At 42.0% G+C, this 14848-nt stretch overlaps 1 protein-coding gene across 1 annotated transcript in view; it reads right to left on the reverse strand.

The window, feature by feature from the left end:
• HSDL2 (hydroxysteroid dehydrogenase like 2) overlaps positions 1 to 14848 on the reverse strand; it is a 43713-nt gene that overhangs the window by 19316 nt on the left and 9549 nt on the right. Inside the window, exons 3-6 of the mRNA XM_006278131.4 lie at positions 13379 to 13477; positions 13072 to 13186; positions 3696 to 3799; positions 1528 to 1626 (exon numbers count right to left, since the gene is read on the reverse strand). Of these exons, the coding sequence (XP_006278193.1) occupies positions 1528 to 1626; positions 3696 to 3799; positions 13072 to 13186; positions 13379 to 13477 (417 nt within the window). The remainder of the gene's footprint in view (positions 1 to 1527; positions 1627 to 3695; positions 3800 to 13071; positions 13187 to 13378; positions 13478 to 14848) is intronic.

The raw sequence follows: 14848 nt of genomic DNA on the forward strand, positions 1-14848 counted from the left end.
TGCCATCTCTGTGGCACCTATGCTTTGGTTAAAACAGAGGACCTCAGCCTCCAACACTGTGCCATGTGGAAAACTTACCACTCTCATATTTACAAACACAATTTAAACTATAAAATTAGGAAAATTATTTCAACCGCTTATCGTCTTAATGGCAGTTGATCAGAGCGTTCTCAGGATGCAGGGCGCGAGAGAGATTTGCAGCCACACCTTTCTGGGCTTGCCTGGTTCACAGATATAACATCAAAGATGTAAACTGACAGCAAAATGTGTTTCTTTTGTAGCTTTCTATTGACAGTTAGCCTTCTGCGTTTTGTCTGGCTGAAGTTTAAAGATTTTTTTTTATTTCCTAGTATCTTTTGCAGTACACGATTTGAAGCTTTTAAAATACACTTTTGAAACAGATGGAAATGTTACTTAGTTCCTTCATAATGGAAAAGCATGCACAACATGTGTAATGACTGCTTTCATGTTTTACATTCATTCTAAGATAGTACCAAAGGCTTTTTTCAAGCTGAACTTAGAAGTAATTACCTTTTTTTTTTTTTTTTTAAATTATTATTAATTTTATGTATTCCAGGCCAAACTAGCCAAAACAAATTCCAAATCCGAGGATCCAGAACCATAAGAGGCCCTACTACTGGCAAACGTCCTCCATCCCCATCTGGAGCTTCAGATGTTTCCAAAACTTTTGGCGGGCATCCTACTTGCAGGATGCTCCCCGAGTTTTGCTTGCCCTTAGCCGTAAGGCCCCAGGGGCAATTCAGAAGTAGTTATATCACATAATCAGAGGTTGGCAACCTTTCACTAATGCAGGCCACAGCTTGTGACCCAGCCAGTACCATGGGCCATCATTCTCCCCCTTGGCTGCTCCAGTGATGATGCGTAGATGACATAGCGAGGAAGAGCAGCCCTTTATGAAGACCAGAGAAACTGAGATGCAGCAGCTAGAGGTGATTGACATGCCATTAGCAAAACACAGACCAGATCAAAGAGCTGCGGATAAGCAGGATTTAGTACAATACAGCCTAGATCAGACCTTTGCAATCCCTTTGCAGACCTGATCTGGCCCATTAATACTTCTATAATGTCATCTACGGACAAAGGCAACAAAGTAAGGAAAAAGAAAAGTTTAAGTAAAACATTAAGAAAGGGTCACTAAGCTGATCAGTATACAAGTGTCTTCAGTCAAATGAGAGATATGAATCAACTGGAGGATACATTCTGGTTGTCACACAGGCATTCACCGTTAATAGTCTACACAACCAGCCACTCAGTCCAGGCCTCACTGACCTATCAATTTAGAAAGACAGGGGACCCAGACAACAGACCCTTTTTATGAAATAAAAAAGCACAGAACATGGGAGGGAGAATAAAATAGCTAGTCTCCTGATTTTAATCTATTTTCACAGATCTGCCTCAGAACACACCTAAAGCCTAGTTCAAGTCAAAAAACACATGCAAATTGGAGGTTTAAAGAGAAAAAGAGATGGAAAGACAAACCTTTTAGCATCTTAAAAATAAAATTACCTGTTTTAGGCCATAAAGCATTGACTGCAACTTCTCCTCTGAATTCTTCCGCCATCCCCAGGACACACATGGACATACCATACTTAGAAATGGTGTAAGCTAAGCAAGAAAACCCAGCAGAATTTTGTTAAGTGAGGTATGAATTCAATGTCTGTGTTGAGATACAAATTTCATTAGTTATACTATACCAAGGAGAGGAGAATTGATTTAAAAGAAGTTTCTCAAGAGAGAGCAGCCTAAATGAGGCAAGATCTGATGAAGCAAAAGGTTTGCACTGAACTTTTTATTAACTAATCTTATGGTTTGCCATTTATTATTTCACCTACAAACTTGCGAACTCAAACTTTTAACCAAAATTCCAGTTTCATTGTACATTAAAAAAAACAGTTTTACAATTCTTTGACATGAAAAGTTTTGAACATCACAAATGACAGACCTGTCAAACTGTTCCATACTTTTAGGGTTTGTTACCTGATACCAGCCCAGATAACTAGAAAATGGTGCTTCCTTATTCTTATCAAAGAAATCATGGGTCAGTTTTATCTTGCTCATCTCTTTCTTTGAATAACAGCCACTACTACAATTTACTGCATTCACATAATTTTATGAAACAAACTTTCCTCATCAGAAAAAGCCAAGTAATGAAAACAGTTTCAGTTTCAAGGAAAAGAAAGAAAGATTTAATCTCACAAATAGGAGGGGGAGGGACAGGTTCAGAGTTTTGAAACTAAAAAATATCCAAATCTAATATCAATGTTTTTGTTTACCAAGTGAAGATACCTTTGTTAGTACACAAATCTGAAACAATACTTTGAGAAAGGGAGTCAAAATCAAAATTGACTGTTTAAGTGAATGTGTGGCCAGGGACACTCCTGCAGCTGGGGAACCCCATCAGCTGTTCATAGGATGATGCTTGGAGCTTCCGGGGTTACCCAGACAGTTTGTTACACCAATTATGTTAGGGTCTCAATAATAATTCTCTCCTTTTTCCTCTCCCCCACAAATATAATCCTTTCCTGAACCACAATGAGACACACTTTCAGGAAGCGTGAAAAAGCCTGGATGACTCAAATCAGGGGTGGGCAATTATTTGGACTGGAGGGTGGATGGGATGGGGCTATGGGTGGGAAGCAGCATTGGGGAGCGGGACGGAAGGCCAGGGTCAGGGCTGGGGTCAGGATTGCAGGGCTGTGATATCACAGGGCTGGGGACCGAGGAAGAGCTGCAATCTGCTCCTTGCACACCCCTGTGGCGGGTGCCATTTCTGTGGGAGGGGCCATGGAGAACTGGAGGGCAGGGGAGTGTGTGGACAAGGCATGCTTAGCCAGGCAGATGGGACAGGGCCATGGACGGGTGGGGAACAGTATCCAGAAGCAGGATGGGTGGGCAGGGCCGAGGCTTGGGATCAGGATTGTCGGTCTGTGACAATGCCGGGCTGGGATTGCAGGACAATGACAGCACAAGGCTGGGACCCGGGCCCGGGGCAGAGCTGCAATCTGCACCCAGCATGACCTGTCCCATGGAACTGGTCCCTGTTGCAGGGATGTGTGGGCAGAATATCGTTGCTCTGCTCCACGCCCTAGCCCTGACCCTGCCTTGTCACAGCCCCAAGATCCCAGCTCTGGCCACTCATCCCGCTCCCTTATGCCACTCTCCACCTGCCTGCAGCACCATCCCATCCGGGTGGACATGCCCTGCCTGCGTGGGTCCTGGGCTCCATGTCTGATGCCTCTGGCTGCTCTGTCTGGTGCCCTGGCAGTGGGTGTGGGGTGGATGGGCTGGGGTGCCTGAGCAATGGGGCCAGATCCAGAGGTGGAAACTGGCTGTAGCAGCTGGAAAGAACTACTGCTGCAGTGGCTGCCGAGAAGCAAGTCCAGACATCACGCTGCCCCAGCCCTATTGCATGCCCCAGGGGCAGCAGGACCAGCTGCATGCACCACAGCCTGGGCTGCCCCCTGCATGTGAGATGGGCAGGGCTGAGGGACCTGCCATGGGCCAAAAAATCTTGGGTGGACCAGATCCAGCCTACAGGCCATATTTTGCCCACCCTTGACTCAGACCAATTTGTACCTGCAGCTGAATGAGGGGCTTGGCATATAGGCACACCACTCATACATCTTTCATAAATGCTAGTTAACTTAAAAATAAAATAATGGAGCACTACATACCACAGTGATTTTTGAACCAGATGGGATTCAGATTAAGTGGGGGGCTGATGTTAAGGATGTGAGCTATTTTACTGTTTTTTAAGAAAGGAAGGCATAATTTAGACCTAAAAAGAAATGAAACAAAGACAAATTAGACAAGTTAACAGTAGTCAGGAACTTCCGTTGTACACATTTTAACGTTTTTGGCAAAACCACCACATTAGAGGAATTAATAAAATACATGTTTTATAACAATGAAAGCTGCACCCTGATCTCATTTGCCTAGCCCAGTGATTTGCAACCTTTTCAGGGTCAAGGCACCCTACCACCACTTTTTTGAATGTAGCAGCACCCCTGCCTGAGAACCACTATTGGTTACCCAAGTCCTTCTTAGTCAGCTGCTGCAGTCAGGAAGGACTGTGAACCCTTGATGAAACTGTGCTAGGCTGCACAGCCAGCCCAGGGAGGGCTGCGCCATTCGCATGTGCTTCTCCTGCATTAGGACTCTGATCAGCCTAAAATAGGCAAAAGATGCCTTGGGCCGTACAGCTCTTCCTAGTCCAGCACCCGCAACACTCCTCCCAGAAACAGGAGACAGGACAGTTTCACCTGCACCTCTTTTCAAGAAGAGCATGGGGGAGGACAGACCAGAAAGAGTTGCATAGCATGAAGCAGCTTTGCTGCCTGCTGATTAGACAGACCTAAGGCAAGGGGAGTGGGAGGCAGTTTTGCTTGGCCACTGCCACCACAACATCCCTAAAGGGAACCCAAAGGATCCCGGTTGAGAACAGCTGGCCTAACTCCTGCTTTTGTATTAGATTAATACACAGCCCACAAAGAAGCTACACAATGATACCTTATATAATGTATAAGTCTTCCTTCCTTCCTAGTATTGAAGCATGAATATTAGGCAAGATTTTTCAAAATAGCACATAATCAAGAACCAGGGTGGATAATAATCAACAATTAAAAAAAAAAAGAAGAAAATAATCAGATTTTTAAGATTTAAATGAGATTTTTTTTTCACATTTTTTTGTTAAGATACTTTTTGAAAAAAAATAAACCTATATAGCTTTAAGATATCATCATGGAATAGGGATTATAACTTCTAATCATATACTACTTGAGACAATATATTCATGTAACCTTTTTAGAAGTTTTATAAATAGGTCACAGGCCATGGACTATATTATAGGCCAGAGGCTCCTCTATATATTAGTAAAGATTAAAGAAAACCACTCTACCCAATGGGACTCAGTGCTCAGTCCAGAACAGGGGTGGTCAACCAGGGGTATTTAGAAAGGCTGTAGGGGTTATGCGCGGGCAGGCAGGCAGGCACGCAGGGACGGAGCGTGTCCTGGGACATAGTGGTGAGGTCTCCCCTGGTGCGTTCCCATACTTTTCTTCTTACTGGGCAGGAAGGGGGGTGGGGCAGCGGCACGTGTGCTGGGCACCTCCGGCCCCACCTGGTACACCACAGTGCCTCCCTGCCCCACATCTCAGCTCACTCTCTGTGCCCGCCTCTAGGAGCAAAGCCAGAGGGCGAGGGCAGCAGTGCCCCTCTGCAAGCCACACACACACTGCAGTAGCCACCACTGCCACAGTCACTACCCTGCACCACTGCTGCACCCCGCGACACTCTCTCACAGCCGGTCAGACATGTAGCTCTGCGGGCTGGTGATAGGCAGCATGACCCCATCGCCAGCTTGCAGAGCTGCATGTGCAACCGGCTGTGAGAAAGTGGTACAGGGCACAGCAGCGATGGCCACCGCATGCGAGCCCACGCCAACCATTCAGGGGTGCATGTGTGGCCCGTAGAGGGGCACCACTGCCCTTGCCCCCCGGCCCTGCTTATGGGAGTGGGCACAAAGACACCCCGCCCCCCATTCTCGATCTGGCCCCACCCATTCCTCCCCCCCACACACACACACACTTATCTGCTGTTGGAGGGAGGTGTCTATGTCTGCATCTGCATGTGTGTGTGTGCATGCCTTTCCCCTGCCTGCCTGGCAGCAGTAGGCACATGGCATCACGTGGCTTTTGGGGCAGTGGCAGCAGGGTGCAGAGCCCAGCCTGCAGTAGCATCTGCCTCCACCCCATGCACAGATCTGGGGGGCCCATGCCCCCTGGGCCTCCACCAGGGTGCACACAGCAGCAGGAGCTGCCCCCTTGCCTACACTCCCTGGAGGAACCGCTCTCACAACGCCTTCCTGCACTCTGCCCCAGCTGTGTAGCACCTGCTCCTGCCCCAACCCCAGCCCACTCCCTCCCTCACCATGGGGGCTTCGATCACTCCCCCCACCTTAAAAACAAGAGAAAAATATAAAGGTGTACACGAGCTGAAATTTTGAGGCACCTGTTAAAAAAGGTTGAAAACCCCTGGTCTAGAAGATCCTATTTAAGCATCTCTGTGATGCTTAGTTTCAGTTCTCAAATTGTGGATCTGTCTCTCCAGAGATAACATCCTTGTTAACTTCAGCATATGGAGATGAGAGGTAACAGACCTGATTACCTACCCATCATCCCTATTCTCTCTGCAAGTTTGTGTACAGTCAAGCCCTTAACCTTTCTCTAAAAGTGCAAAGTTTCAAGAAGTTAAATGAATAAATGACTGTTGGGAGTGGAGTAGATCTGGGCAAGGAGGAGTCTGGAGATGCATGCAAGGAAGGAGGGGCAGGAGACACAAAAGAGAAACATTTATTCCAGAAGTCTTGAGGGATAATTTTCTGAGTATAGCCTCTCCACTGATTAGAGATCTAGTGAGGGAATGGTATGGTAGAAGGGAAAATCTATCATGGCAGCAGGCTTGCCAGGCCATAGGAGAGACTCTGTTTGGGAATATTTTAATTAAGTTCCTCTACCTGTGGGTAAGACAGGCATGCGTGCAAAATGCAAACAGTGCAACAAAGAAATGCAAGGCCTGGTTGCCAGAATGAAACAACATCATGACAAGTGCTTTCTCTCAGGAGGAAGCTGCTTTGAAGAGGATGGATGGAATATGTCTGAACATGCAGGATTTTCAGGTTAGTAAAATTTCTTATTTCATAATTCTTTCTTAAAGCCCACCTGTCTTCCCTGTCCATATCTTTTGGGTGGACTTCTAGACTACCTGAATTATCATAAGAATGTTTGAACAAAAATATTGTTGTTACTTTATGGAACTATCATACTTTGAATACAGTTGTGATATAAAATAATGGCTGAAATAGGCAGATCTTCCTTTTACAGTTTCACTTCTAAAGTAGTACTGAGTGCAATGAGAAATACTAAAGGAGCAGTACTGTAGTGACTGCATTGACTTCTTTTGTTCAGGAGGATCCATCCTCAGCATACAGGATTCTGACTATCCATCTTCAACATCATCATCACTGTCTACAGTTTCAGAGTTATTTGCTAATAATACCAGTGTTCCAGTCAAATGCGTGTCACATGGTATATCACCTGTAGCCAAAAGGGAAAAAAAAATCTCCATCATCCAGAACAACCATAAATAAATTTGTAATAAGCACCAGCAGATTACAGCAAGAGGCAATTGATGAAAAAAATTGCTTGGTATGTTTATGCATCAAACTCTCCTTTCCATACGATTGAGACCACACATTTCATTGACGTGGTTCAGTCATTACGACCAGTATATAGTCCACCTAACAGAGCAACCAGAGCGGGCAAATTGCTAGATCAAGTGTATGAGAAAGAAATTGAACACTGTGCAAAAAGTCCAGAGAGGAAAACTGTTAATTTCAGTCTTGATGGGTGGAGCAATGTCCACAATGATCCAGTAAGATGTGCTTGAGTGGCAACAGAATAAGGGACTGTATCTTACAGAAACAAACTGATACATCAGGAAATACACACACAGCAGAATACTTACAAGAAGTAGCAGTAACAGCTATAACAAACTGTGAAAAAGAATTCAAATATCTAGCACGCAGCTTTGTCAGACAATGCTGCAAGCATATCAAAGATGAAGAGAAATCTAAAAGAAAGTCCCAAGATAATAACATATGGCTGCAGCACTCATTTGATGCACCTCTTAGCCAAAGACTTCAGTGCTCCAGAACTAAAAGCAAATGTTGCTGAAATTGCAAAATACTTCTGTAACAGCTACTTTGCAGCAGCTGCTCTAAAGAAAGCAGGAGGAACCAAACTAACTCTCCCACAAGACGTGCAATGGAACTCAGTAATAGACCATTTTGAGTGATATATTGGGAACCGGCCTAATCTGATGATAATTTTGTGAATAAAATCGTGACATAATAGATGGAACTTTCATAGCCAAAGTTCTCAACACTGGGCTAAACAAAAATGTAGAACGTATGCTGACTATCCTAAAACCTATTTCCATAGCCTTCAACAAAGCACAGGGAAATCGCTGTTTGATTGCTGATGCTGTTGAAATTTGAAAGGAACTGAGTGAGACCTTGAAAAGACAAATACACAATGAGAATTAAATTACATCAATCAGTGCATCTCCAGCAAAGCTAGGGAAGTGATTCTTCCACTCTACTTGGCATTGGTGAGACCACAGCTGGAGTACTGGCTCCAGTACTGGGCACTGCACTTCAGCAAGGATGTGGTAAAGCTCGAGAGTCCAGAGAAGGGCCACTCGTATGGTCAGAGACTTGCAAAGCAAGCCATATGAGGAAAGGCTGAGGGACCTGGGACTCTTCAATCTGAAAAAGAGAAGGCTGAAAGGGGACTTAATAGCAGCTTACTGCTACATCAGGGGAGTACATCAAAGGGCTTGGTGAACAACTGTTCACCAGGGCACCCTTAGGGAAAACCATGCATAATGGCCATAAACTCCTGGAAGACCATTTTAGGCTCAACATTAGGAAAAACTTCTTCACAGTTAGTGTCCAGACTGTGGAATAAGCTCCCTCCAGAGGTGGTGCAATTGCCTACCATGGAAATCTTCAAGGGGAGACTGTATGGTTGTCTTTCCTGTCTGGTGCAGGGGGCTGGACCTTACGATCTTCTGAGGTCCCTTCCAGCTTTGCAATCTCTGAGTCTACAGGCATTAAAAAATGAATGGATCAAACACCATCTCCAGCTCATTTTCTTGCCAATGTTCTCAATACTTGGGACCAGGGTGAACCTTTAACTGCTGAAGAAGAGGAGTTGGCTATGACATGGGCATCCAGCAAACATCCTTCCATAATACCAACCATAATAAATGTCAGGGCTAAGAGTTAACCATTCAAGAAGTATATGTTTCCTGATGAGGTTTTAAAGGAAGTCACACCAGTGAACTGGTGGAAGTCACTTAAGCACCTGGATTCCTCAGAGACTATTAAAGTAATAATCCAGCTTTTTAACAGCAGTAGTTTCTTCTGCAGGTGTAGAAGGAATATTTTCTTCCTTTGGATTAATTCATTCTAAACTGAGAGATCTCAGGCAGGAAAGGTGGTCTTTTTTTCCAGTCTATGAATAAACAGGAAGAAGAAGGTGAAAAGTGAGTTTTCTGCATAATTTAGGTTTCTCATGTTGAGCTGGCTGAAATAATCTATTTAATTCTTTTAAAACCATTTCACATTTATAACTAAAACAGTTAAAGATTCAAAAATATACACGCTTGCTGTTTTAGTTAAGTAAAACAATTTAAATGTCTGTTGGTTTTGGTGATGGTTGTTGTCCTCCCAATACAGCGTAGCAAAAATATTAGGGCTGCGTGAAATTTTGCTGGCTATTTCGTTTTGAAGCTGTTTCGACTCATTTCAAGTTTGAAACAGTGAAATTGAAACAAAGCGAAGTTTCGAAACACCCTTGAAACTAAACAAGGGCAGTTGAAATGTTTTGAAAGTTTTGAAACATTTCAAGTTTTGAAGCTGAAACAGGGCTTGCCTGCAAGGAAACAGAAAGTAAGGAGAGGAAGAGGGAAGGAGTGGGGGAAGGACACAGTGAGGACGTGCCTTAATACACACCCAGGAGAAGAAGCTTCTGTAGGAGAGGAAAGAAGAACTCTGTCACAGATTGGCTATCTGAGATGCTGCTGGTGCTACTGTGCTGCTCTTCACTAACTTATGATTTTACCTGTTATTATTTAAAGTGGTGGACCAGACAGGCTATAGGGAGGAGGAAACCTCATTGGGACACTACCGTGTCATGTAGAGGCCCAGTGCCAGTGACAGCATGCCTTAACATACATACAAAGTCACACATGTCACAAATTTTGCTTGTCAGCAGCCTGAGGTACAGTTTCCCAGAAACCACTGTACTCATCTCCTTGAAAGATGGCAGGTTTCATGGCCTCAGCAGGGGCTACCATGCCTGCTGTTTTCACCCCCTGTGTCTTCACACTTACAAGTGACACGATTTTTGCTTTCAAGACTTTGAGGTGCAGTTTCCCAGAAACCCCTATACCTATGTCCTTGAAACTTCGCAGAATTCATGCCTTCAGAAGGGGCTACCATCCCTGCTGTTTGCATCTAAATCTGCCAAAAAATGAACAAGTTATAGGCAGTTTTGTGCTTCCCCATTATAGCCTATAGGCAAAAGGACGAAACACCAAAACAGTTTCAATGAAATGAAACGGAACAGTGCTTTTGAAACTAAACGAAACTCGAAACAAAATGCTGTTCTGTCGAAGTGGCAAAACGGAAGTCAAAATGAAACAGTACTGTTTTGCACAGCCCTAAAAAATATCCCCCAAATATCCATTATTAATCTAGTGAATTGGAGATAGCTCTCCTCCCAATGACTTCACAAGTATCTGCTTCAATTAGCTTTGGTAAATAAAATAACCAAATCATAATTCATTTCTCTGATGTAGCTGCAAAATTAGTCTGAAAAAATACCAAAATAAATCACTGCTTTAAAATGTATCATGTGTACCTTCAAAAAATGAAACCTACATCAATCTCCGAGTTGTGAATAATATGCATTAAGGTTATATCAAACAACAAGAAAGCACTTTTGTAGAAAACAATGAATAATACTAGGCTTCTTGACCAGTGATTTAAATCACGATTTAAATAATGATTTAAAATCGATTTGATTTAAATCAAACCCACCCTGCCAAGAACTGGAAGCAGAATCTCAGTGCTCAGTCTCCTAAATGCTTTAACTCTGACATTTCTGGCTAGGTTTTTACAATGCTTGGCACAGTGCTCTAAGTTACTGACACTAGCAGTTTATGGTGTCATGTTTTCATGCAAAAAAACACAGCTTCTTTCCTTGTATCAACCTGACACACATTCCTTTTTAAGTTTTATAAAGGAAACAATCTAATAAGTAGATCACAGGACATGCATATCCAATCTATATATGGGTTGGTTGAGGGGGAAAGGCACTGGTTGACATGTAAGGATCCTTTTAGTGTTTTTTTTAAATACTGTAAAACCCTAATATATGTTTCAATGTTCTGAATGCACTTGAATCAAGAAACATTCTGATAGGCATACTGCATAAAGTTGAGGAAAACTCTTCTATACCCCATTGTGCCCAGATATTACATATTTTAATAAATGGAGCTTTGCAAAAAAATTGTAAAAATCTCTTTAAATACTTGTTTTTTTTCATATACCTGTTAATGGAACCCATCTATCTAGACAGCAAGGAAAGAAAGGGTAAAGCATGTCATTTGGTTAAACCACAAGTCTTCTTATTTAATAGATACAGTAGTAATGATAAAGGCCATTCCTCCATGCACAGCTTCCTTTGGGAGTCATTTGTCTTTCATATTTTTCAATTTGTGACAACACAAAACAAAAGCTGTTTTCCTTTTTTAATGTACTAAAGGAGAGATTGCCACTCTTGTAAAACAGCAGCAGCAATATCAGCACTTCTTACGGATATTAATCAAAATTAATGTCACCATCGAGGAAATGTGGTTGTTATTGAGAAAAATAGTACTCTTGCCAGTGAGAAGATAACACTACTTATTCAGAGATTTAGCAACAGACATTCATAGGGTGCACTTCAACATTTGCTCTAAATGTTTTCCTAAATGTTATGTTCCACAGGGTGTTTTTCCCCTAATCAACTGAGCTACTATTTTCAGACACTGTTACATGAAGACTTTCAGGAATAGGTAAGTGCAGGGTGGGAGTGGGGAGGGGAGCAAACTCTTTAAATAGTCCCTTTAATACAAACATATATTAGGCATGTTTGTTTAGTTCAGCAAAAAAGTGTTTTAACCCATTCTTATGCAAAACCAACTAATACCCTTTTTCAAAGGCAAGAATTATTTTAAATACATGTTTTTTTTCTCCCACTATGTTGAGTTTACTACTCAGAAAGTATGATCTTTACCAAGCAGCATGACAGATGTAGCTTTAAGATTAGAAACCATTAGATCAAAGAGTGCCTGCATTAGTACAAGCAGGGCATGTCTACATGTGTGCCTGATTGCATAGTTGTTACTGAACATTTAGTACTTCTTTAGCAAGTACTAAAATGACTGCTCAGCAACCGCTGGTACTACACAGTCCTGGTGCTGTATGGGTCGCTTCCAGCCCTACCATAAGTAGCGATGAGCTACTGCGCAGTAGCAGCGGTGTCACTGTTCATGCCCGCCGATGCTACAATGCCACAGCAGCAGTGATGTAGCACCTTGTGTAAATGTGCCCATAGTAACTGAAATAAAACTCAGAAGGTTCTCTAACAAAGTTCTGTTCAACCTAGCTTTCAGTTTTAAAATCAAACAATTACACAGGGATGGATGGCTGCTTCTCTCTAGAAAAGATTTCTTTTTTAGTGTATTTATTTGGAAAGATAAGGAAAATATTAGTAAGGGCCACAGAAGTTGTGGATTCAACTCTCAGTGGCATTTAATGATGTAATAAAACTGCTAGCCTTCTGAAAGAAATGCAACAATTTCTTTAATAGAAAATGAATATTCTGCTTAATGCTTCCAATTTACTCACTAAAACATTTGAGTATTTTTTTAGAGCTTAAAAGACACACTTGCGAGAAGGAGACTTACAAATACTGCTTTGCATACAAAAAGATAAAGGGAATTGGTAACAGATGGTGATTTTATTTATAACACGAGAGCGCAGAAATTTGAGTAAAACAGGATTTGAATTTGAATTTTGTTTACCAGAACTGCATTGACCTAATTTGCTTGTAACTATATGGAAAATAATAACATTTGGAATCAGTATCACAGGTCAGCACCTCTCAAGAGCAGATACTAACATCTTATTACAAACCTACGGGAATGCTATTCTAGTGACATACCCAGTTTTCAATCCCAAATTAATTCTTGAAAGAATTAAAATCTAAGTCATTCATTCAGAACCTCTCATTTAACTATATCCATATACACAACATCTTAAACTTAAGTTTAAAATATGTGTAAAAAGATACACAGTTACTGAATGAACATTGACAGTTATGTAATTTAATCCTTAAAGTTTTAAACTTTTTGAACTTGTACTTCTACAGCACTCACGTAAGGTAAGTTCCTCTTGTGTTAGCACTCATCATAAGATCCAGTTTCTTTGCAGTTGTTTCCAAGGTACCGGTCAGGGAGATGGCACTTGCATTATTCACCAAAATATCTATTCCTGAATCAAAATAATCCATTTCACATTAATATTTTACACTCTACCATTTAAAACAAAATGGGGAAAGAATATAATGAAAATGTACTATTAAAGTTTCATTATTTCAATAAGCTAATTTTAACTGAAAAGTTTTGAAGATCGTTTATTAACGAAGGACATCCCTGCTCCCTCAGTGCACACAAATTAGCATACCTCCAAATTTCTGTACAGCTTTCTCCACTGCATCAGCGATTTGCTCTTCTTCCCTCACATTAACAACACATGGTAAAGCCTTTCCTCCAGCCGCTTCAACTGCAGAATTTAGAAACCAAAATGATTTTAAAATTGGGCAACTGATATCAGAGTAAATCACCTGTGCAAGTTAATGATTAACGACAAAACTGACTCCAAAATTATTATGCAACCCACATAATTCTTAGTGCCATCAACCTCCCATGGCTGCAAGCTACACATCACCACAAACTCAGAACAGAAAGCTCGAGAACTGCAAGGATCCACTGTCCTCAGAGTGACATTAGGGCTCCAAAGGACACAGCCATTCTTAAGACACATTCAGCACAGTATCATCTCCTACTGTTAATCAAAAGGCAAGCAGAATCTGCAATCACTACTTCTCAGCAAGACTGCTGCTGAGTCTGGGAGGTGAAAAGAATATGGAGAAGGTAGGGGGTAGCAAAGAAACATATCAGGCTACTGGGAAAAAGCAAAAAATACCCTTCAGTCACTATTATTTAAAAGAGTATTTCAAAAGCAATTCAAGAAAGAAAACAAAGTTAAACTAATTTAAAGCCACGACTTCACAAGTTTCAAACTCAAGAGCCGTTTGATCTGACTCCTGCACCAATGCAAGAATGCTACTCCTAAATCATGCTTGTCCAATGCTTATGCAGCTTCCTCCTGAAAACTTCCAATGAGGGAGATTGCCCTGCTTCCCAGGACAAGCTCTTTGATTGTCTTAATAGTTCTGAAAGTAAGAAAGTTTTTTTCTTGAGAAGTAATCTACTTTGCTGCCATTTTAAAGCCATTCTATCCTGCCCTTTGTGGCAAGAGCTGTTCTCCCTCTTAAATATTTTCAAATATTTTAAGACCGCTATCATGTCCTCTCAATTTCCTTTTTGCCAAGCAAAACACACCTAGTTCTCTTAAAACGTCCTTGTACAGTTTGTCTTATCGCTTTTGTCACCCACTTCTGGAACCTAACATTACTAAATCTTTAATACATGGAGTCCAGGAGTACACACAGTACTGTAGATAAGGTCTTACTAGTACTAAATTACTAATGTAATTACCTAAATCCAAGACAACTTTCATTTAAAATGACTCCACAACATGGAAAATGTATAAAGTTGTTATAAATTTTCACGTATCGAATCTAATTAATGAAGGGTCATCTTATATTTGTTCTCCCCACCGTTGCAGCATGGCAAGCAGCAGCAGAGGGGCAGGCAGTAAGGGGGGCAGGTGGCAAGGGAATCGAGTGGCCTGACCCTTGCTCCTCATAGGGCCTTGCCTGCAGGCCTCTGACCATAACGAGTGGCCCTCCTCTGAGAAAAAGACAGACACATTGCAAGGCCAAAGCTAGGCCTATGATTAAACAACGGACATGACCATTTAAATTATATTGCTTTATTAACTCCTATGCAGTACAGTTGTCTTGGTGGT

Source organism: Alligator mississippiensis, chromosome 3 (assembly GCF_030867095.1).
Source record: "Alligator mississippiensis isolate rAllMis1 chromosome 3, rAllMis1, whole genome shotgun sequence".
NCBI classification, from domain to species: Eukaryota; Metazoa; Chordata; order Crocodylia; family Alligatoridae; genus Alligator; species Alligator mississippiensis.